The sequence below is a fragment of the Pipistrellus kuhlii genome, unplaced genomic scaffold (genome assembly GCF_014108245.1).
Source record: "Pipistrellus kuhlii isolate mPipKuh1 unplaced genomic scaffold, mPipKuh1.p scaffold_m20_p_1, whole genome shotgun sequence".
NCBI classification, from domain to species: Eukaryota; Metazoa; Chordata; class Mammalia; order Chiroptera; family Vespertilionidae; genus Pipistrellus; species Pipistrellus kuhlii.
Window position 1 is genome coordinate 137,047,243 of NW_023425404.1, and position 21,527 is coordinate 137,068,769.

Sequence of the window (21,527 nt, forward strand, 5' to 3'; positions counted from 1 at the left end):
GATTGAGTATTGTGTCCTCCCCCAAATTCATATGTTGAAACCTAGTCCCCAATGTCAAGGTATGTGGAGGTGGAGCCTTTGGGAGGCAATGAGATCATAGGCTGGAGCCCTCGTAAACTGGATTAATGTCTTTATACAAAGAGACTCCAGAGAACTCCCTTGCCCTTCTACCATGTGATAGCACAGAGGATGGTTGTCCCACACCAGGAACTGGGATCTCATGAGACACTAAGTCCACCTTTACCTACATGTTAGACTTTCCAGCCTCCAAAACTCCCAGCAATAAATGTTGTTTAAACCAGTTTGCTGTTTAAACTGATCTTTTTAACAGCAACCTAAATGGAGGACCATAAATTGAATTCAAATTATTCCTAATACTTATCCCACCATCACTCCATAAACTCACTCAAGTCCAATGTGTCTTTCTAAATTGATTGGGGATTTGAGCTCCTTGAGGCCTCCCAGCAACTCTGAAAAGTGGTCAGACTCCCTTTCTTCATACTGCCCTGCACAAGTGAAGGTGAGCAGCAGGGAGAACAAGGTGGTGGCCGTACTGTGCAAGCAGTGTCTTCTCTTCCGGGTGGATGTAGTGTAGCCCCCTAGGACCCTCTGCACCTGCACAAGTAAAGTTGCAAACAGAAAACAGTGTCATGCTCTTGACAATTTTAGAGAAATGTAAACTTTATGCTAATGCATACATGTTGACAGACTATATCTAATTAAGTAGTTGAACGCAGCATGCTCCCAAGTGTTGGTATAAGACTTGAGACTTATTAAAAATAAAACTCACATTCTTTCTCTTATTCATGGCACTGATTAAAGGATAATAGAATTGCACAAGGGTGTGTGTTTTTGTTATTTTGACCCAGAGAAAAAGATCATTACGGTATTTAGTTTTTTGTTTTTTGTTTTTTTTAATCAATCTTTATTGTTCATATTATTACAAAGGTTCCTCATTTCTTCCCCCCTCCACCAGGTTCCCAGGTATTTTAGTTTTTAACTTAAGTGTTCTCTCCACAAAGCCTCCTTTGAATTCTTCAGTCAGATGCCCTCCCTTTGAAACAGCACATCCCCCCGATGGTCTGACTTGTTTGCCTGTCCTTTTTGCCATAAGTTGTGAGCTTTCTTTATGGGTAATCATTGTAGCTAATATTTATTGAAGACTGTCCTATCTGCCAGGTACCTTGGTCTTTTAAAGGGCTTGTCTCATTGGTTCAACAAACAATGCTTTGAGGTGATACTATTATTCTATTATTTTACAAATAAGGGCAATTTCATGCAGCTAGTAAAGATAGGGTCTGCCTTGAATCCAAGGTCATATCATAAGCATTACGCCATACTGCCTGTAGGCAGAGGTAGAGGCCATCCTTATCCCTCCCTGCCACCCCAGTGTACCCTACTGAATGCCTGCAACAGGGAGGAGCTCAGTCAGTGCTGCTAGCTATTGAGTAGAGCAGAAATGCCAGGATCATGAGCCCCTTTGCTGTGACTGACTGGTGCTGCCATCTCTGCTATAAAGAGGAGGAGGTTGCTGGGGCAAACACATTCCTCTGCCTTGTACTTCTCTCTGTCCTATGTCATTTGTGCTGCTTCCATACTGCTCCTCCTTTCTAATGGCAGCATGAGGATTAGAAGTTGCAGCTTAGTTCACACAAATGGGAAATAGGGGACTGAGAGAGAATAAATGTGTAATCCAGAAAAATGTGGGAGAGAGATTAAGTTTATATGTAGAGAAATATTTAACTAAAGAAATCACGCTTGACCTGTAATAGGCATATTACAAAGTCCAGGTCTGGGGGCTGGCTTAGTGCCTCTTTCTTTCTGATATGGCATGGTTTGAGAATAAAGTTATGGGTGTGTCTTAAACACAGCAGATCACGTGTGTGGAACTGGGTGTTGCTCAAGCGAATAAAACATCTGTGTAACATATCTGCTTTATGTAATCGAGTAGGAAAGGGTCTGACAGAACCCATCCGCCTCCTGGCCTGCAGAAAGAACAGAAACATGAGCACAGCAGGAAAAGTAAGCATTTCTTTTTAATTTTTGAAAATCTATTCTCATTAGATAATACACAAAAAGAAATAGTATTTGATGAGAATTTAAAATCTATATCTAAATTAGAAACCATATAAACTGAAATATAACACAGAATGTATTCTTTGTTATGCAATGTATATTGAACCAGAATTGAAATAGGTTCTTGCTAAATATCTTTAAAAGAATGTACAGCTTCTGTACCTATTAAAGCTTTTATTTTGCATATTAAATAAATAGGTAGTAGTTACAGCCAATCATGAATAATTTGAAAAATATAAAGTTAGAAATATTTTAATCAATAATTTAACTTTATATTAAAAATTTAACATTATTTTTTGTAATCATATATTTTTTATAAACACATGAGGAAAGTTAAGTCTGACATAAGTTTTATTGATCTCAAAGCATTAGAATCAAGATTAAACAAGCCAACAATATCAACATGCAAATTCTAATTTTAAAGGGTCCTATGATGACTCAATCCAGGAAATTTCCATAGAAATCTTATAGAAAAATATCATTTCCATACAAAAGTCAACATGATTTTATCAAAAATTAATACTGATATAGTTTGAATCACTTATTAGTAGTAGGAACAGGGATATTTGCTTCTAGATCTTTCATAGATCTTTTTACTTCTTCAATGTGCTTACAAGTGCAGAGAAATTCATGTGATCATTCAATATAATCAACTCACATCATTTAATTTCTCAGTCCCAAAAAATGTCCAGTATATTTGTTGTATTAGGAGTGGACCACACACTCTAATATTTTGCTATGATAACACAATTGAAAGTTTCTGAGATTTCTACACACCCTGTGTTATATAATAGGGCTATATGTCAATACGATTTGTTGGAAATCTGAAGGGAGCCAATTGTCAGTTTTTTCATTTCAATTCTATTTGCGTTTGTTACTGATTAACCTTTGTGATGGCAAATTACATTCCAAATGAAAAGTTAGAAAAAATTAAAAATAAATTTGTCAAAACTCAGCTTGGAAGAAATAATGAGTTCAGAGAGCAAATGGGTAAAACAAATGTATTCATGAGAACAGCAAATGCTAAGCAATCAGTTCTTCCCCCTCCGGGGCAACATCCAAAGCTTTCAGCTTTGTGGTAACAGTTCTGTTTATTCTTCCTCAACTGCAAAACAACAATCATAATAACACCTGCTTCATAAGATAGTTGTGAGAATGTAACAAATTAATAATCCTTAGCACTTAGGATAGGGCCTGAAACAGAAATAATTCAACAAATGTTAGTAACGACTACTAATGTTGTTATTTAAACTTTGGTTAATATTTTACTATCATAGGTTGGTGAAAAGATAAAGTTGGATTGATCTTAATTCTCTGGGCAGGAAACTTTGTGACTCTGCAAAAATTACCCAGTCAGATGCTAAGTCAATTGAGCCTCAACTTGGCCATCTATAAAACAGACTAAGAACTTAATAATACTGCCCTCAGGGCTTTAAAGATCAAGATGTAACTCATTCAACATTGGCCAAGGTGTGCCTGCCCATTAAATGAGCACCTGATAATCAGGACCTATGTCCTATTAGTGTATTATTTCTAAGTACTCTCATATTTATCATGACAAACACTCGGCAAAGTGAGAGAATTTGACATATAAATAATAAAAATTAATTTGCAAAAGTCAATTAATTTTCAATTGACTTTTAAAATTATATTTACAATTGTGAATTTAAAATTCATAAATAAAATTATTACATAATTTTCTATCTAGCAAAAAGATCTCAAATGTATAAGCTTATAACAATAAAGACAGGTTTTATATTACATTCTCAAGTACTAAAAATAAATGTTCAACTTTAATTTTAAAGAACATCTATGGATAACTATGCTTGATTAAAAAGTCAAACACACAGTTATCCCACTTTTAAATATATGTATGAATATGTGGGTAAGTGTGTGTGTGTGTGTGTGTGTGTGTGTGTGTGTGTGTGTACAGCTGTAACCTCTGTCCTTTTTGGCTCACATCTAATCTGGAAAAAATAGCTACACATAAATTAGAGAAGAAAACCGAGTTGCCAAAGCTCACTTTCAAATGAGTCATGCAAACTAGTAGCACACAGAAGTAGTGGGGAGAGAAAATCAGAGGAGGAGGTCAAGCAGGAAGAAAGAGAATTCACCTTTGCAGGGAGGCAAGAATGCACTGGAATCATAAAGTCAAATTCTTTGGGGCTTAAGCAAAGAATTGAGCAAGAGATTTTATGTGACCAAACAAGTGATTCTACCAGTGAAATAATTGTGATTTAAAACTTCATTACAAGCCAACATTTGTGGGCAAACAACCAATTTCAGGACCAACTTCATTAGGAAATAACACAAATAAACAACCCTTGGAAAAAGAAACAACATAAGGATGACCTAAAAGAATATATTCCATTTTATCTCAATGCTTCATTATCATTAATTCTATTTATATTTCTTTATGTTATTACTTTACACTTTTTAAAAATGTTTTTTCATTCTCTTTGCAAATCAGAAGTTTTCCATTTCTCTATAACATTTATTAGATTCCAAACTTGGGACTAGATGTTGCATATAAAAATATGAAAGTCACAATCCCTAACTTCAGGAGTGGATAAGCACTTGTGTCATCTTTCTGTTCAATTTCCAGGTAATTAAATGCAAAGCAGCTGTGCTATGGGAGATAAAGAAACCCTTTTCCATTGAGGAGGTGGAGGTAGCACCCCCTAAGGCTCATGAAGTTCGTATAAAGGTGAAACACCTTTTTCACATCTTTTGAATTTTAGGTATAAGAAAAATCAGAGAATATTACAAAAGGAAATAACAAAATGTTTATTAAGAAGCACTTAATTTTAATCCTCATGCAAAAATGTGTTTGTTTGTTTGTTCATTGATTGGAGAGAGAGGAAAATGGTGAGGGAGGGAGAAAGAGAGAGAGAGGGAGAGAGAGAGAGAGAGAGATTGCTAAATGCCCCAACAAGGATAGAACCAGGAAACCTAGATAAGTGCCCTAGGTAATCCAAACAGTGGAAATACATTTCTTGTCAAGGAAAGATAAAAATACAAATTGCTAAACTTTTAAAAATAGAACAGATAGTATGTACAGTATAATCCTAATGTGAACCTCAATAAAGAGGTAAACTGAGTCGGTAAAAAAGAATATTTTATTCAAGAATAAAAGAGTAGTTAGTTGCTATTTGGAACATGCAAATTGTAGCAAGCTATAGGCCAGTCCATGGGGGGGTGGGGGGGGAGGAGGGAGAGAGAGAGAGAGAGAGAGAGAGAGAGAGAGAGAGAGAGAGAGAGAGGCACAGTGCATGAAATTCATGCATGGGACATGAGAGATAGGGGTCCCTCAGACTAGCCTGCACCCTCTCAACCTGGGACCCCTCTTACAATCAGGGACTGCTGGCTCCCAACTGCTTACCTGCCTGCCTTCCTGATTGCCCCTAACCACTTCTGCCTGCCAGCCTGATCACCCCCTAACCACTCTCCTGCCAGCCTAATTGACACCTAACTGCTCCACTCCTGGCCCAATTGCCCCTAATTACCCTCCTCTGCTGGCCTGGTCACCCCTACCTGCCCTCCCCGGGAGGCCTGGTCACCCCCAAATGGCCTCCTCTGCTAGCCCGGTAACCCCTAACTGCCCTCCCCTACAGATCTGATTTTCCACTACTGCCCTCCCTTACAGGCCTGGTCCCTCCCAACTGCCCTCCCCTTCTGGTCTGATTGTCCACAACTGCCTTCCCCTGCTGGCCATCTTTTTGTGGCCATCTTTTGTCCACATGGGGGAGGTCATCTTTGACCATATGGGGGCAGTCATCTTGTGTGTTGGAGTGATGGTCAATTTGCATATTATCTCTTTATTATATAGTATATTTATTAAAATAATGTATTTTTTATTATTATACAATATTCTTTTTTTCTCATTTAATTAGTTTGGGCCTTGAATTTTTCTTAATCTGATAATAATATTGCAGCCATGTATTCTTTTATTTTGATCTTATTAAACATTTTTTTATCTTTGAAACAAAAACAAATGGACACACATGTTGGAAATTTCTCGTGGAGAAAAAAAAACAAATCCAGTCATACAAATAAAGCTCAATTCAGCTTATTTTATGAGATGAATCCTACCAGAGTCATTTTAGTTCAAAATTTCCCAAAGGTTGATATGTGGCAACTCCTGACAACTCTTTATCATATAGGAAAATTCTAATATTATCAGTTTTCCATAAATCTGGCATTTACAGAAAATTGATTTCTTAGTCCTTGTGTTTTGCTTTCCTGATGGCACAGAGATGAGATTTTTGTCTTTATATTCTTCAGTTCCATTTTAGATTAAAATTCTTTCACAAGAATAAAATTTAAAAAATGATGTGCTTATACAGGAAAAAGTGCAAAAGAAGATTTTTTTTCAAGATTTCAAAATCAATTAGCATTACACAGTGGAATTTAACTGACTTAATTTTCTTGCTGCTAATCTATAGTTTCTACTTCTATAAAAAAGGATAAATTCTTATTTATTACATAAGACTTAAATATTTGAAAAATAATTATTTTATAGATTACTCTGATTTGCCTAAGGCAAGGGAGGAAAGTATAGGAGGGTTTTTAACTGAGGTAATCTTGAGAAACAGGTTCTTATATATTTGGGAAAAGTAGAGATTATTAGCAAAATCCTCGAAAACTCTTCAGAAGTCCAACTTCAGGAAATTTGGCATGTGAAGTCCATATGAGGGTCACAATTTTTCTGAACCTAATTATCTTCCCTTTACCCTGCAGATGGTGGCCACCGGAGTCTGTCGGTCAGATGACCATGCGGTTAATGGAGCCTTCGTCACACCTCTTCCTGTGATCGCAGGCCATGAGGCAGCCGGCATTGTGGAGAGCATTGGAGAAAGGGTGACTACAGTAAAGCCAGGTATAGAACTCCTACTTGGAGAAGGTACTATTCAGGACCCCAAGGTCACCCAGTCTGAAGCAATGAGAGATTCAAGACCTTGCCTAGAGCAGCAGCAGAGCCAGGGCTTGAACGGAGGTGTCCTACATTTCTGACCCCTTCCTGCTTCAGACATGTATGCATTCATGCACTCCTGCGTTCTCTCCTTCAGCAAGAATTTGTTGAGTACCTGCTATATGTCCTCCACCAGGTTAGAGCCTTGGGATACATGAGGATCAAAAGGGACTCACTGCCTGAGTTCCTTGAAATACAATAATTTCCATTTCAGTGTTGATGAGTAGTGTCTTCTCTCGGGTCCAAAAAGAACTATAAATGGGACACAGGAAAAACATCTAAGTCTGTGTGCTGAGCCTATAGGTCAGTGTATGGGAACTGTTCAGTGCTGACTTCCCAGGATGGGGAGCCTGAGACGCTGACTGAATCAACTTGATCTCCTCTAGGAGGGAAGTGGAACCCATGCACTGGTTTTCTCTTCCAGTCTGGCCTTCCTTCTTGAGCACAGAGTGAATGACACAGACTAATTATAAGAAAGGGAGAGAACTGGCAGAAGGCCCTGCAATAAATAATATCTGTTTTACTACATTTAATCATGGCTAAATATGACTGGTTACAGAATACTAGTTTATCCTTAATATTTATTTTGTCTTAATTGTATTGTGCATAAATATCTATGCTAATAAAAGCCTAGGAGGTCCTCACGCCCTCGAGTGACACCCTCACGTAATCACAAGATGGCCATTACACGATGGCTACCACAAGATGACTGGCAGGGGAGGGCAGTTGGGGTGATCGAACTGGCAGGGGAGCAGTTAGGCATTAATCAGGCCAGCAGGGGAGCAGTTAGGGGGCAATCAGGCGGGCAGGCAGGCAGGTGAGCATTTAGGAACAAGTTGTCCAGAATTGTGAGAGGGATGTCTAACTGCAGGATTGGGCCTAACCCAGCAGTCAGACATCCCGCCAAGGGTCCCAGATTGGAGAGGGTGCAAGCCGGTCTGAGGGACACCCCCATCCTGTGCATAAATTTTGTGCACCAGGCTTCTAGTACATAAATATTTTTAGAGGTAAAGAGTGAATAAATATAAAATGTTCATGCTATAATCTCCACATAAAGTTTATCTATTAAATGTTATGGCCTAACAACTTTTGTAGGTTTTGTGGGATATGTAGAATAGCTAGTTGAAAGTAAAAATAATGTTTAATTCTAAAAAAAATTAATAATAATAACTAGCCAGTAGATTTGACCTCCCCCATTGCCAAATACATATTTAAATTGTTGAGAGAAAATATTAAAATATATGATCTGGTTTGAGTTTCAGCTCTTAGTGTTTCCTTTACTTAGAACTAAATTAACAATAAATGACACTTTTACTTTCACCCCAGCTCCCTCCACCATAGCAGGCAAAATAAATAATTCACAAATCAAGTTATCAGCTAAAAACATTTAAAAATCAGCTCTCCTTCTAAAAGAAAGTTCCTAACTCATTGTTGAGGGTTGAGATTTTCAAAGTAATTTCTTTAGTTCTTTTTTGTCACATTCTTATTATATTTCCTTTAAGAAATTAAAATTTAAAAAAAAATAGAAACTCATTTTATAGTAAAAATAAGCAGTCACTTTGTGTCTTCTTAATTTTTAAAATATATTTTTATTAATTTCAGAAAGGAAGGACAAGGGAGAGAGAGATAGAAAAATGCCTCATTGGCTGCCTCCTGCACTCACTGGGGATCCAATCAACAACCAGGGCACGTGCCTGAACCTGGGACCCTTTAGTCTGCAGGTCAACGCTATATCCATTGAGCTAAACCAGCCAGGGCATAAGCAGTCACTTTGAAAAGCCATGAACGGTTGTCAAAATTCTCATTTTTACTGTATCCCAAACTATTACAAAATACTAGCTGTCCCTAAAATCTAGTAATCCCATGGCAGCCTCTCATAACTAAAATTTATATATATATACTTACAGTGAATACATTTGAGGTTTAATTATTAAATTAAGTGAGATGCAAAGTCACCAAGAGAAAGGGCGTGGAATAAAAGATAACCACTAATGCAGTGGAAATACTTTAAAATCCACGTAGTTTCCCACAGTCACATGTCCTCTTTGGCAGTCTTCAGGCACATGCAAACCCAAACCAGTAGCAATGCTGCCAGGCAATGACCAACGACATCATGGTGCCTGGATCCGGTTTCTGAGAGACTGTTCAAAGACGACTGCCTCTAATCCACACCACAAGTTTTAAGTGCTCGCTCTATTCATTCCTGCATAGAAATTAAATAAGAATTTGCTTTATCCCACTCCAGGTGATAAAGTCATCCCACTCTTTACTCCCCAGTGTGGAAAATGCAACGTTTGTAAACATCCGGAAGGCAACTTCTGCGTAAAAAATGAGTAAGTTTCCCTTACTCTCCTTACATAGCCAATGAATTTACACACTGTTATGCACGTGTCTCATGCCCTTGTATGTCTGTGTTTTACACTGGCCAGTCTGAGCATGCCTCGCGGGACCATGCAGGATGGTACCAGCAGGTTCACCTGCAAAGGGAAGCCCATCAACCACTTCCTTGGCACCAGCACCTTCACCCAGTACACAGTGGTGGATGAGATCTCAGTGGCCAAAATTGATGCAGCCTCACCACTAGAGAAAGTCTGTCTCATTGGCTGTGGATTCACAACTGGCTATGGGTCTGCAGTGAAAGTTGCCAAGGTAGGAATGACAACAGATGATAAATCAGTCGCACTGGGGCTGTCAGAAACAAAAAGGGAAGTGATTTCTCACAAGAGTCAGAGGTCATTCTACATAGATTTCCCTCCTCCCACTACCACAATAACATTGATATATTTCATAGACTATAGTGTCGATTATGAGTAGAAAATGCACTCAGAAAAATTAAGAGCATAAATTAGAAATTTAATCTGTTTATAAAAAGTGAAAAAGCTGTTGATAATTAGTGAAGAAAAAGCGAAGGTGCCATTTTCAATCATTATTTTTCTATATTTGTTCTTTATGGGATTACTAAATTTTAGAACTCGAACCTTATCTAGTCATTTTTTCTACGGTGAGTCAACACAAACTTGCATCAGGCACACTGGGTCTCTCTAGGTCCTGAGGCAGTAAAAGGAAATTAAATGAAAGAGTTACCTTTGAGGGACATCTAGTCCATGGACCCTCTACTCCCAGAATTAGGATCAGCAGTAGATTCCAAAGCCTTACCTGATACACATCCAGACCAAGCATCACCAACATACCTGCCCTGTGGAACCCTATGAGGAAAGCAAAGAAGCTACTGTGATGCATTATGCATTATGCATATATTGCACGCATTAGGGGATCTCACTGCTTCATCTCCTCCACTGCCACAGACATACACATACACACACACACACACACACACACACACACACACTTTAGAGGTGATAGATTTGAAGGAAAAATTGTTTAAAAGCCCCTCTTCACAAAAGGTTGGAAATCTAGAAGGCCCAGATCCATAATGCTATTTGCCCAAAATCTTATGGTGCAACTAGCATGTCTTTCTCCTACAGCATCTTAAACCATCCTATATAATAAAGAGGTAATATGCAAGTTGACCATCACTCCCACACACAAGATGGCCACCACAAGATGGCTGGCAGGAAAAGGTAGTTGTGGGTGATCAGGCCAGCAGAGGAGGGCAGTTGGGGGCAACCAGGCCTGCAAGGAAGGGCAGTTAGGGGCAACTGGGCCTGCAGGGGAGCAGTTAAGAGTTGATCAGGCTGGCAGAAAAGTGGTTAGGGGCAATAAGGCAGGCAGGCAGTCCTGGGCTGTGAGAGGTATGTTCAGCTGTAGGTCAGAGTCAACCCATGGGTTCAGGCCTAAATGGGCAGTTGAACATCCCTTGAGAGGGTCCCAGGTTGGAGAGGGTACAAGCTAGGCTGAAGGACACAACACACCTCCCCCCACCATGCCTCCAGTCCTATATAATAAAAGAGTAATATGCTAATCAATGGTGGAATGACCAGTCACTATGATGCCTACTGACCACCAGGGGGCAGATGCTCAATGCAGAAGCTGGTCTCTGGTGGTCAGTGTGCTCCCACAGGAGGAGCTCTGCTGAGCCATAAGCTGGGCTGATGGTACATGCACGGTTTGCTGACCTTGAAAGGGCGTAGGCTGGGCTGAGAGACCCCGCCCCTGAGTGTATGAATGTCGTGCACTGAGCCTCTAGTCTACAAATAAAAGCATAAGCAACTGTCCAACCATTTGACCATCTGACTGATAGCTATAACCACCAGGGGGCAGACACAATGCAGGAGTTGCCAAGCGACAGCAACTTTGCAGAGTGCCTTCTTGCACTCTGGGACCCTTTAGGGGAGATTGGACTGCCAGTTTCAGCCCAATCCCCACAGGCCAGGCTGAGGGACCCTACCTGCCAGAGGGACCCTGCTCACTCTGCAGATGCCCTTCATGCCCTGGCACCACCCACAGGTGGCTGGCAGGGAGGGACCATTGGAGGTTGGCTCCAGGGTATGACTGAAACTTCTTGCCCAGTCCTGCCCCACCAGCCACCTTCTAATTACCGTATTTTTCGGACCATAAGACGCACTTTTTTCCCCCCAGAAGTGGGGGGAAAAAGTCCCTGCATCTTATGGTCCAAATATAGCCTACACATATACTGTAAAAAAAAAGTTTTTTTACTTGCCCGGCTCTGTGTGGTCTCTGTGTGCTTGCCCGGCTCTAAAATGGTTCTAAATGCTGCTGTTTACTTTACAGGGTTGATTACATGTGTTTATGACTGTGATGTTGGGTTTTAATGCACATAAAATATTTTAGGACACTATTTGTTTCAGAATCTTTTTTTCTTCATTTCCCTTCTCTAAAAACTGGTGCGTCTTATGGTCCGAAAAATATGGTAATTTCCTTTCAATGTGCACAAATTCATGCACTGGGCCCCTAGTAATATATAATTACCTGCATTTTAAAATCACAGTCACAAGTCTCATACTTCTTAAAGTAAAGTAAAAATTAATGTAGTACCCAAGAGAATGCTTGATTACTTGGGACAGAAGGAATATTTTACCCAATCTGAAGGCTGACTCCTCTAGCTGACTGGGTGTATTAAACAGTCCCTAGCCAATTTCAACAACTGAGAGTACATGTTTTTCAAATTTCTGTGACTCTTGTGCAATTGCCTCCTCTATTTGAGCAGGTGGTCTAACTGAGCCTGCACACAGAGCAGAAGGCAAGGGCATTCATGAAAATGAATTTCATCCATTATTAGAATGTAGGCCAACTTTTATTGCATTATTGTTCATTAGTGTATTTTTAAAAAGCAAAGATAAAGACCCACTAAGATCACATTGGTCTCAAGCTGTAATAAAGTTTCCAGTTACATTTCCCTGGTTGTTAGGTCTGACTTGAAGCTGAGAATAACTCTTCTCTGCCTTACAGCTAATTTCTGTTCTCATTGTACTGGCCATGACTACTAAAGCTAATGAAACAAGCAGTTAATCACTGAGAGTTTAATTAGATTATTTATGCTCTCCTGGAATAACCTTTCCCGCTTATTTTATTTCCAAGAATTGCTTCTGTGTATGTACAATTGACAGAAGCTTGTCAATGGACTTCAGCCACTATTGTATATAGATTCTCTTCAAGATGGGAGTCATTGGCATTTAGAGCTCAGAGATCATCCAACCCACTGACTCCCAGCCTGGGCTTTCTTTCCATTGGAATCACCTGGGAACCAGACTCACCTGCAGAGATTCTGATGTAATGGTTGTGGGCTGTGACCTGACCATTGAGAGGTTTTAAAGCTCCTCAGGGGCGGGTGGGTCCTAATGTCTGGAAAAGTTTGAGGAGCACTGATCTGGTTCAAACCCCTCAATTTAAATATGAAGCAATTGAAGCCCAAACAGGTTTTGACAGCAAGTTGGACATAAGAATGTGATTAGTCCTCATAGTGGATAAGACAGGACACTTTATACAGATTAGGCACTTTCCAACAATCATTACTTAATTCATTTCCAACAATCATTACTTAATCATTTCTTAATTCATTTTTGCAACAATCATTACTTAATTCGTCTTTCCAATAATCATTACTTAACTCATTTTTTTGCATTCTCTGAAACACAGGTGACCCCAGGCTCCACCTGTGCGGTGTTTGGCCTTGGAGGAGTCGGCCTGTCTGTTGTCATGGGCTGTAAAGCGGCAGGCGCGGCCAGGATCATTGGGGTGGACATCAACAAAGACAAATATGCAAAGGCAAAGCAAGTGGGTGCCACTGAGTGCATCAGCCCACATGACTTCAAGAAACCCATCCACGAGGTGCTGAAGGAAATGAGCGGTGGAGGAGTGGATTTTTCCTTTGAAGTCATTGGTCGGCTTGACACCATGGTATGTAGGTACATGGGATGCCTGGAAATACGTGTTTCCACATTCTGAAGTATGTTTTTAAGCAATAGAATCTAAATATTATTATATATGTACAGAACATTTTTCAATCTATGAATAATTATTTTTTATCTAATTAGTAACTGGATTATTGAATGTATTATTATAAAAAATGTTTCATTTCATCAACTAAAAAATGTATCTCAAGGAGTTATTTCCCTTTGAGTATTAGACAACTTAAAATTTACTTTGATAATTTTTAGTTAAAAATATTCAATCTCAAGTAAATATAAATAACACTAATGCTATTCTCACATTGAAAATTTTTATTTTTCAATTTCTTCTCACATTTTTAAACAAAATGGTTTAATAATTTTTGTTTAAAGACTTCTGAATTTTTTCATAAACCACAAGTTGCTCAAAGGAAATAATGAGAAATTTAAAGCAAGTTATCATTTTATTAACATAAAACATGCCCCATTTACCACAGCATACAGCACTGTGCCCGGCATACATATTAAGCACCAAATCTATGTATTAGACTGAATACTTTTAAAAGCCAACAGATTTTTCACCAAAAAGTTTTTTTTAAAATATATTTTATTGATTTTATACAGAGAGGAAGGGAGAGAGACAGAGAATCAGAAACATTGATGAGAGAGAGTCATCAATCAGCTGCCTCCTGCACACCCCCCACTGGGGATATGCCCGCAACCAAGGTACATGCCCTTGCCCGGAATCGAACCCAGGACCCTTCAGTCCCCAAGCCGACACTCTATCCATTGAGCCAAACCGGTCCCGGCCACCAAAAAGTTTAAGAAATATGTATTTCATAGCGATGAATTACATGAGACAATGCACATAAAACACTAGCCCAGTGCCACTTGTCCAGTGGAAAGCTCCTAATAACTGTTATCTGGTGGGAAACTCCTAATAACGGTTATCTGGTGCTACTGATGGGAAACCATGTTCTCAGTGATGCAGTGCTTCCATCATCTCTATAGCATGCAGAATATTGCTTTCAATTCCTTACACACACGCAATTGCCATGAGGAAGGCCTCTCTAGCTAAATGCCTTCCACGTCTTCACACAGATTGATTGTTACTTTATTTGAAAGCACCAAATGTCTGGTAACCCCATGTCGCAAGGTCACCTGGTTTTCCAGATGTCATACTCCAAAATCAAAGGACTAATCAGCATATATCTCTGTGGGATCCTGACAAAGTGTCCTACTACAACATGTTTAAAACCATGACTGGAAGAGGAAGACTTTCTTTTGAAGATGCTGAATAATAGATATAGTTTAAAGTAAAACCAATATACATTTGGGGAGGTAAAAGCCCATTTAAAACATGTTCATTTCAGTGCAGCGGGAATGTTAAAAAGTGCTCACCATCATTAATCATCAGGGCAGTGCAAGGCACAATTACAGAGCCAACACCTCACCACTCCTGGTAGGATGGCTGCTATCAAAGGGTCAAGAAACGGTGTTGGCAGGGGTGTGGGGACAAGACAACCCTGGTGCACTGTTAGTGGGAATGTAAAGTGGTTCAGCATTCTGAAAGCAGAAGAGCGGGGTCGTTAGAAAATTAAAAATAAAACTACCATATGATCTAGTAACCCCACTTCTAGGTATACATTCCAAGAAAACAAAATCACTACCTCAAATAGGTATCAGCACCCCTATGTTTACTGCAGCGGATTTACAAAAGTCAAAATGTGAAAATAACTTCAGTGTCTGTCAACTGATGAATGAATAGAGAAATGGTGATATGTATATGTTGGCTTATTATTCAGCCATAAAAAGAGGAACATCCTGCCATTTTCAACAACATAGGTAAAGCTGAGGACATTACGCTAAGTAAAAAAGCCACACAGAGACAGAAAATACTTTATGATCTCCTTTATATGTGGAATAAAGTTGAAGTCTTAGAACCATTGAGTACAGTGGTGGTTACCAGGGCTAGGACTGGGTAGGAAATGTTGGTAAAAGAGTACTAACTTTCAGTTATAAGATGGGTGAAGTCAGGATGCAATGTACAGCATAGTGATTATAGTCAGTAATATTGTATTCTAATCTTCAAGTTTGCAAAAGGAATAGATCTTAAGTGTTCTTACTATAGAAAAGAAAATAGTAACCATGGATGTGTCAATTACAGTATGATAATGATTTCATGTTGCATATGTATATTAAATAATCATATTGTAGACCCTAAAAATAACATTGAATAACCTACATTTACGTTATACAATTTTTATTTGGCAATTATACCTCAACAAAGCTGAGAAAAATACAGAAATCAGAAAAAGTGTCCACATTAGAAATGAATAATAATGTAGGGAACCATGAAAAAGGGAGATCATCAAGAGGGCAAGTGAGAAATTATGATGATATCATTGACCTTATATCTTGTTCACCATCAAAACACCTGATTTCAAAGTACTGAGTTCAAAATATCTATTTGATAAACAAATAAAAATGAGTAAACCTACTCATTTTTTGCCTCAGAGTCATGGGATGACAAACATTACTTGTATTTGTGGAATCAGACTTTAAGTAGATATATTTGTAATGATGTTTGCCTCTTCATTACATTATTAAGGAAGAATTAAGTGTATACAAATTCATTCATTCATGGTCTCATTCAAAAAGTGTTTTATGGGCATTTTTTAAAGCACTATTCTGGGTGTATAGAGATTGAAGAAGCCATAAACATAATCTCTTCCCTCCACATGTGTGTAATCTAGCTAAATCAATATTACATGATACCGTGTATCATGAATGAGGACTCATGATGCCAAATATTAATTTCTTTCCAGGAGGCTGCCTTGGCAAGCTGTCAAGAGGCATATGGCGTAAGCGTCATTGTAGGAGTACCTCCTGATTCCCAAAATCTCTCCATGAACCCCATGCTGCTATTGAGTGGGCGTACCTGGAAAGGAGCAGTTTTTGGTGGTATGTATTTAGGCTCAAGGAATGAATTTTTATTAACATTTATCATTTGATTAGAGGCCTGGTGCACTAATTTGTGCATGGGTGGGCTCCCTCTGGATGGCCTGCAGGAATCAGGCAGAAACCTCCTACAGTTCCTAACTGTGGCTCCCGGCTCCACTATGCCCAATCAGTCCAATTGAGAGAGGCTTGTGCTGCTCACCAGCCATGAGCCCTGTGTCTGGCGCCCTCCCAAGGGGTGTGGCCTGGGCATTGGGCTGAAACTGGCTCTCAGACATCCTAGACATCCCCCGATTGCGAGAGGTGCAGGCTAGGCCAAGGGACCCCACCAGTGCACAATTAGGGCAGGAGAGAGACCACCCACAGTAGAGCTCCAGGGTGTGTCCAGCTGACTCACCTAGTCCCAATGATCACCAAATGGGGAGGGTCATGGGAATTTGGCCAGCTTGGAACAGACTGCAAGAGGGCCCCAGGGAATGTTTGTCCTGTCTTGCTCAGTCCCAATCAGATCCCAGCAGCAAGCTTACCATGTCAGTCAGAGGCCTACCCACTGATGGTCAGTGCATGTCATAGCAACTGGTCAACCAGTCAACAGTCTGCCCCCTGTGGGCAGTGTTCATCATAGTGAGAACTGAGTGGCCTTAGCATATCATTAGCATATTACGCTTTGATTGGTTGAACAGTTGAACAGTCATCAGACAACCAGACACTTGCATGTTAGGTTTTTATTATGTAGGATTTCTTCCCTTTATCAAGTGCCAATGTGAGTTTTTAAAAACCAATGTGATTAAAATAAAGTCGTTTGTATTTATATGCTCCAAGTTAACTAGAAGTAGAACTAATACACACATTTCTAAGACAGGCTTTTCTGGTGTCCCCATAAATGAGGGTCTTTCAGCACCACTTCTCTTTATACATGTGGCTGCACAAGGCATGGAATATACCTAGGAGAATGCAGGAAATCCATAGCAACAATCCATGTTTATTCTCATTGTCCAAGTCTAGACAGTTGCACATTTTGCTCCTTGACTTTGGGAATAGCCATGCATACAATAATGTCTTTGTAAGAGAGCTAATAACCAAGGACCCTAGTCTAGATAGTCAGAATTTTTTAAGTAACAAAACAAAAAAAACAAAAAAACAAAAAAAAAAGTCTAACCACTGCAAAGGGATATTGAAGCACTGAGCCTCTCATTGTCCTCAGTAATAGCAGTCTGAGTAGAAGTGAGTAGCAGTAGAATTTCCATTTTAATTCCATTCAGAAAGTCTCCTCTCCAGTTCTCTTAACCCTGGCTGTATCTGACAATGATGTCATGTTCTTTTCAGGCTTTAAGAGTAAAGATTCTGTCCCAAAACTTGTGAGTGAGTTTATGGCTAAGAAGTTTTCACTGGATCCATTAATAACCCATGTTTTACCTTTTGAAAAAATAAATGAAGCATTTGACCTGCTTCGCTCTGGAAAGAGGTAGGTTTTAAGTTTCCTTTTATGGTGGTGGTGGTGGTGGTGGTGAAGGGGAAGGTTGGTTAACAGAGAAAAGAGGTGAAAGTATAAGAAAAACATTTGAGTTTCTTGGTTTTCCATTATTAGTTCAGTCTTTGCATATAAAACACTTAAGATCATATTATGAGAAGCTAGGAACAGTTGTTTTGCTTTCCAGTGTTACTGATATAAAATTACATATGTAGGTTACAGTGAGTCTAAATGATCAAAGCCATTTATCTTTATATACATTCACCCTTGCTAAGGAAAAGAATCAGAATTCCACAGACATAAGCATAACATGGAGTCACTGCTCCTCTGCCTGGCCAGCTAAAAGGTTGACATTAATGACTGTAAATGCAAATTATATACAGGAGTAGGTGGAGCTACATTGGGATTGTTTTAATATAACGTAACATTTAATATAATTGTTGTATTTATCTACACTAATAAAAGAGAAAGATGTAAATTGATTGTACCTTTGTGACATCCACCAGCCAGTCAGGAGTGAGTATGCAAATTAACCCAACAAATATGGTGGGTTAATTTGCATGCACAAGCACATAGCTGCTGGGGGTGGGATGGTGGCATTGTTGCCATGGTGACAATGCAGGCATTCTGCAGTGTTCCAGCCTCTCCAGGCCTCTGGGCAGTGTGGGAAGGCAGAAAGGCAGCTCTGGCTGGAGCAAAGGTGGTTCTGGCAACCAGGGAAAGGAAGGCCCATTCTTGCATAAATCTTCCTGCATTGGGCCTCTATTATTAAATATTAATATGATATAACATATCACATAAATAATTTTTAAAGGCATAAACACATTTTTCTAAAAGTATTTATCCAACAGAAGATGATTTTAAGAAAGGACATGAGTTGCAGTATAAATGTTATAAATCTGATCTTCCCAAGAATGGAGTCTCTCTAGCTTTATCTTCTTACCAAGGCTCCTTAAGCACCACTTTATCAGAGCTGTATTAAGTCTTCATCATTTATTATTACATCATTGCTTCCTTCAGGCAAGTTACTTGTCATCTTGTAATTTGTACAATTTTGTCTTCAGGTTTAAATCCCAGCAAGTTGCACTAGATGTGTGACCTAGAGCAAGTTACAAATATCTCTAAATCTCAGAATTTTAAATCTCTAATCTTTAAAGCCTGCATCATAGCATTGTTGAGTTTAAGTGATAAATTGCACAAGGAATATGTATGGAATATGTAACAAATAGCAAGAACTCATTACCCATTGTTGTTTTCAATTCATTATTATGCCAGGCATGGAGGATCTCAAAAATGTTTTTGAGAACCCCAATCTATAATAATATAAAAGCATAATATGTGAAATAGATTGGATGTCTTTCCAGACAAAGCCAGGGCTTCCAGGGAAGCCCGAGTCCTGGGTTCTTGCCTGGGGCCAGAGAAAAGCCAGGCTCCCGGGTGCCAAAGGGAAACTGGTGGCAGCAGCCAAGGAAAGGAAGGCCTATTCTTTTTTTTATTCTTTTTTTTAATATATTTTATTGATTTTGTACAGAGAGGAAGGGAAAGAGATAGAGAGCTAGAAACATCGATGAGAGAGAGTCATCGACCAGCTGCCTCTTGCACACCCCCCACTGGGGATATGCCCGCAACCAAGGTACATGCCCCTGACCGGAATCGAACCCGGGACCTTTCAGTCCCCAAGCCGACACTCTATCCATTGAGCCAAACCAGTCTCAGCAGAAGGCCTATTCTTGCATGAATTTCATGCATCAGGCATCTAGTCTATATATATAAAAGCCTAAGAGACCAAACAACTGAATGACTGGAATGATCAGAATGACCAGTTACTATGATGCATACTGACCACCAGGGGGCAGATACTCAATGTAGGAGCTTCTCCCTGGAGGTCAGTATGCTCCCACAGTGGGAGCACTGCTCTGCTGACAGACTCATCCTGGTGGCAGCCACTCCCTCAAAGTCCTGCAGGTCCAAACTCCAAAGAACAGGCCAGGCACCAATGGACCAGTGACACTAGCACAATTCTGACAGTGCAACCGGCCCCCTGGAAGTTCACTTAAGTCACTGTAGCCGCTTCCCCTCCCTAGACAGTTTGCAGTGAAGACAGGCTATAAAAGTGGCTCCCAGGTGGCTCCCCACAGCCTGCACAAACGTCAGCAGGATGGATCCAGATACTGGGCCCACAAGGGAATTCCACCGCTTGCACTGAGGGCCGATCATGTCCTGGGCCCCCACCCTCCTTAGGATCCTAGCCATGCACAAATTCGTGCAGTGGGCTTCTAGTTCATTATAAAGCTCAAATAACAGTCATGTTTAGGTTTGAGTTTAAGGTTGAAGAAAATACAAAACCAAACCCGGTAAAGGTTTTGACTTGCATGCATAGGGACAGGAAGGGAGAGGCAAGAAATACAGACACCTGTTCACTGAGACACAACAAATGCCCCTTGGACTCTTACATGGAAAAGTGTGAACTACATAAATATTAAAATAATTAATATCTTTTGTTTTGTGTTTCAGTATCCGCACTGTCCTGACATTTTGAAACCATACAAAGGCCTTCACTTGTAGCTAACTTCTGGCTCCTTCATCATTTGCTGCATCAGACAAACAACATCAATAATTCTTTTCTTCAGAATGCACAGGGGAAGTTTCCATGGAAAAGAAAAAACAAAAAATTATGTGAAAACCTTTTTCAGGCATATTTTTAAAATCTAAGTGAAAGTTAGATGAGTAATTGAATCCAATAAATATTTCTTCTTAATCACTCCACTCATGTTGCTAGGTGTCGTCTTTCCCATTAAGGAAAGGTATTTCTTTTCTTTTCTTTTTAATATATTTTATTGATTTTTTACAGAGAGAAAGGGAGAGAGATAGAGAGCTAGAAACGTCGATCAGAGAGAAACATCGACCAGCTGCCTCTTGCACACCCCCTACCGGGGATGTGCCCGCAACCAAGGTACATGCCCTTGACCGAAATCGAACCTGGGACCTTTTAGTCCGCAGACTGATGCTCTACCACTGAGCCAAACCGGCTTCGGCGGAAAGGTATTTCTTTGACTGCTTGCACTTTTTGTGCCTTTGCCACCCTTAGTCACTGAGGCCCAGTGGAAGAGGTCCTCATTTTACTTGTCCCCAGCACACACTTGGTGGGCTCTTGTGCTTGAAGTCTTCTACTTCTGCCTCTACTTCCCCTGCCTGTGTTTTCCTCTCTATGAAATGTACCAACGCCCAAAGGTAAAAACTGCCGGGGAAAGGGTACACTCAGACTTTTAAGTGAATACGGACCAGGATGTCTAAATGCAGGAAATTTCTTAGGGAAATGTGGCACACTCATTTTATATGATACAAGGGGGTAATATTTCTTGATTTTATACTCTTTGCTCTTAATATGTAATTTTTCTTTTAAATAAAAACAGTTTCATGCTACCTGTGATAATTGTGAGGTTCTGATATTAAATGTAAAAACTGAACTATTCTTGGAAACATATTTTAAAAATCTGGAATTTTTACTCATGAAAGTGCTTCATTAGTTAAACCATTTTACTTATTATAATTAACTGAAAAAGAGTCATAGGTAATTAAAAATATGGTGGCTTAAAGTATATGGGTGAAGCAGGTGTGGACACAGCATGTAAAATGGTAACTAAGAAATGGCACAAACATCAACAGCAATATGTTTTCTAAATGTGTGCATGTATACAAGTGTATAATTTTGCAAAAATTATTTTCTATCTAGAACTTT

General features: G+C 39.5%; 1 protein-coding gene across 1 annotated transcript; it reads left to right on the top strand.

Annotated features, from left to right (window-relative positions):
• The first annotated feature begins 1,871 nt into the window (after window positions 1–1,871).
• Window positions 1,872–20,554, top strand: LOC118703697 (alcohol dehydrogenase E chain). Its single transcript, XM_036410791.2, has 9 exons — window positions 1,872–2,022; window positions 4,682–4,783; window positions 6,817–6,955; window positions 9,294–9,381; window positions 9,478–9,697; window positions 13,106–13,366; window positions 16,185–16,320; window positions 17,644–17,782; window positions 20,303–20,554. Exons 1-9 carry the CDS (start codon window positions 2,005–2,007, stop codon window positions 20,325–20,327), a joined length of 1,128 nt encoding a protein of 375 aa, XP_036266684.1. The 5' UTR covers window positions 1,872–2,004; the 3' UTR covers window positions 20,328–20,554.
• Window positions 20,555–21,527: the final 973 nt, after the last annotated feature.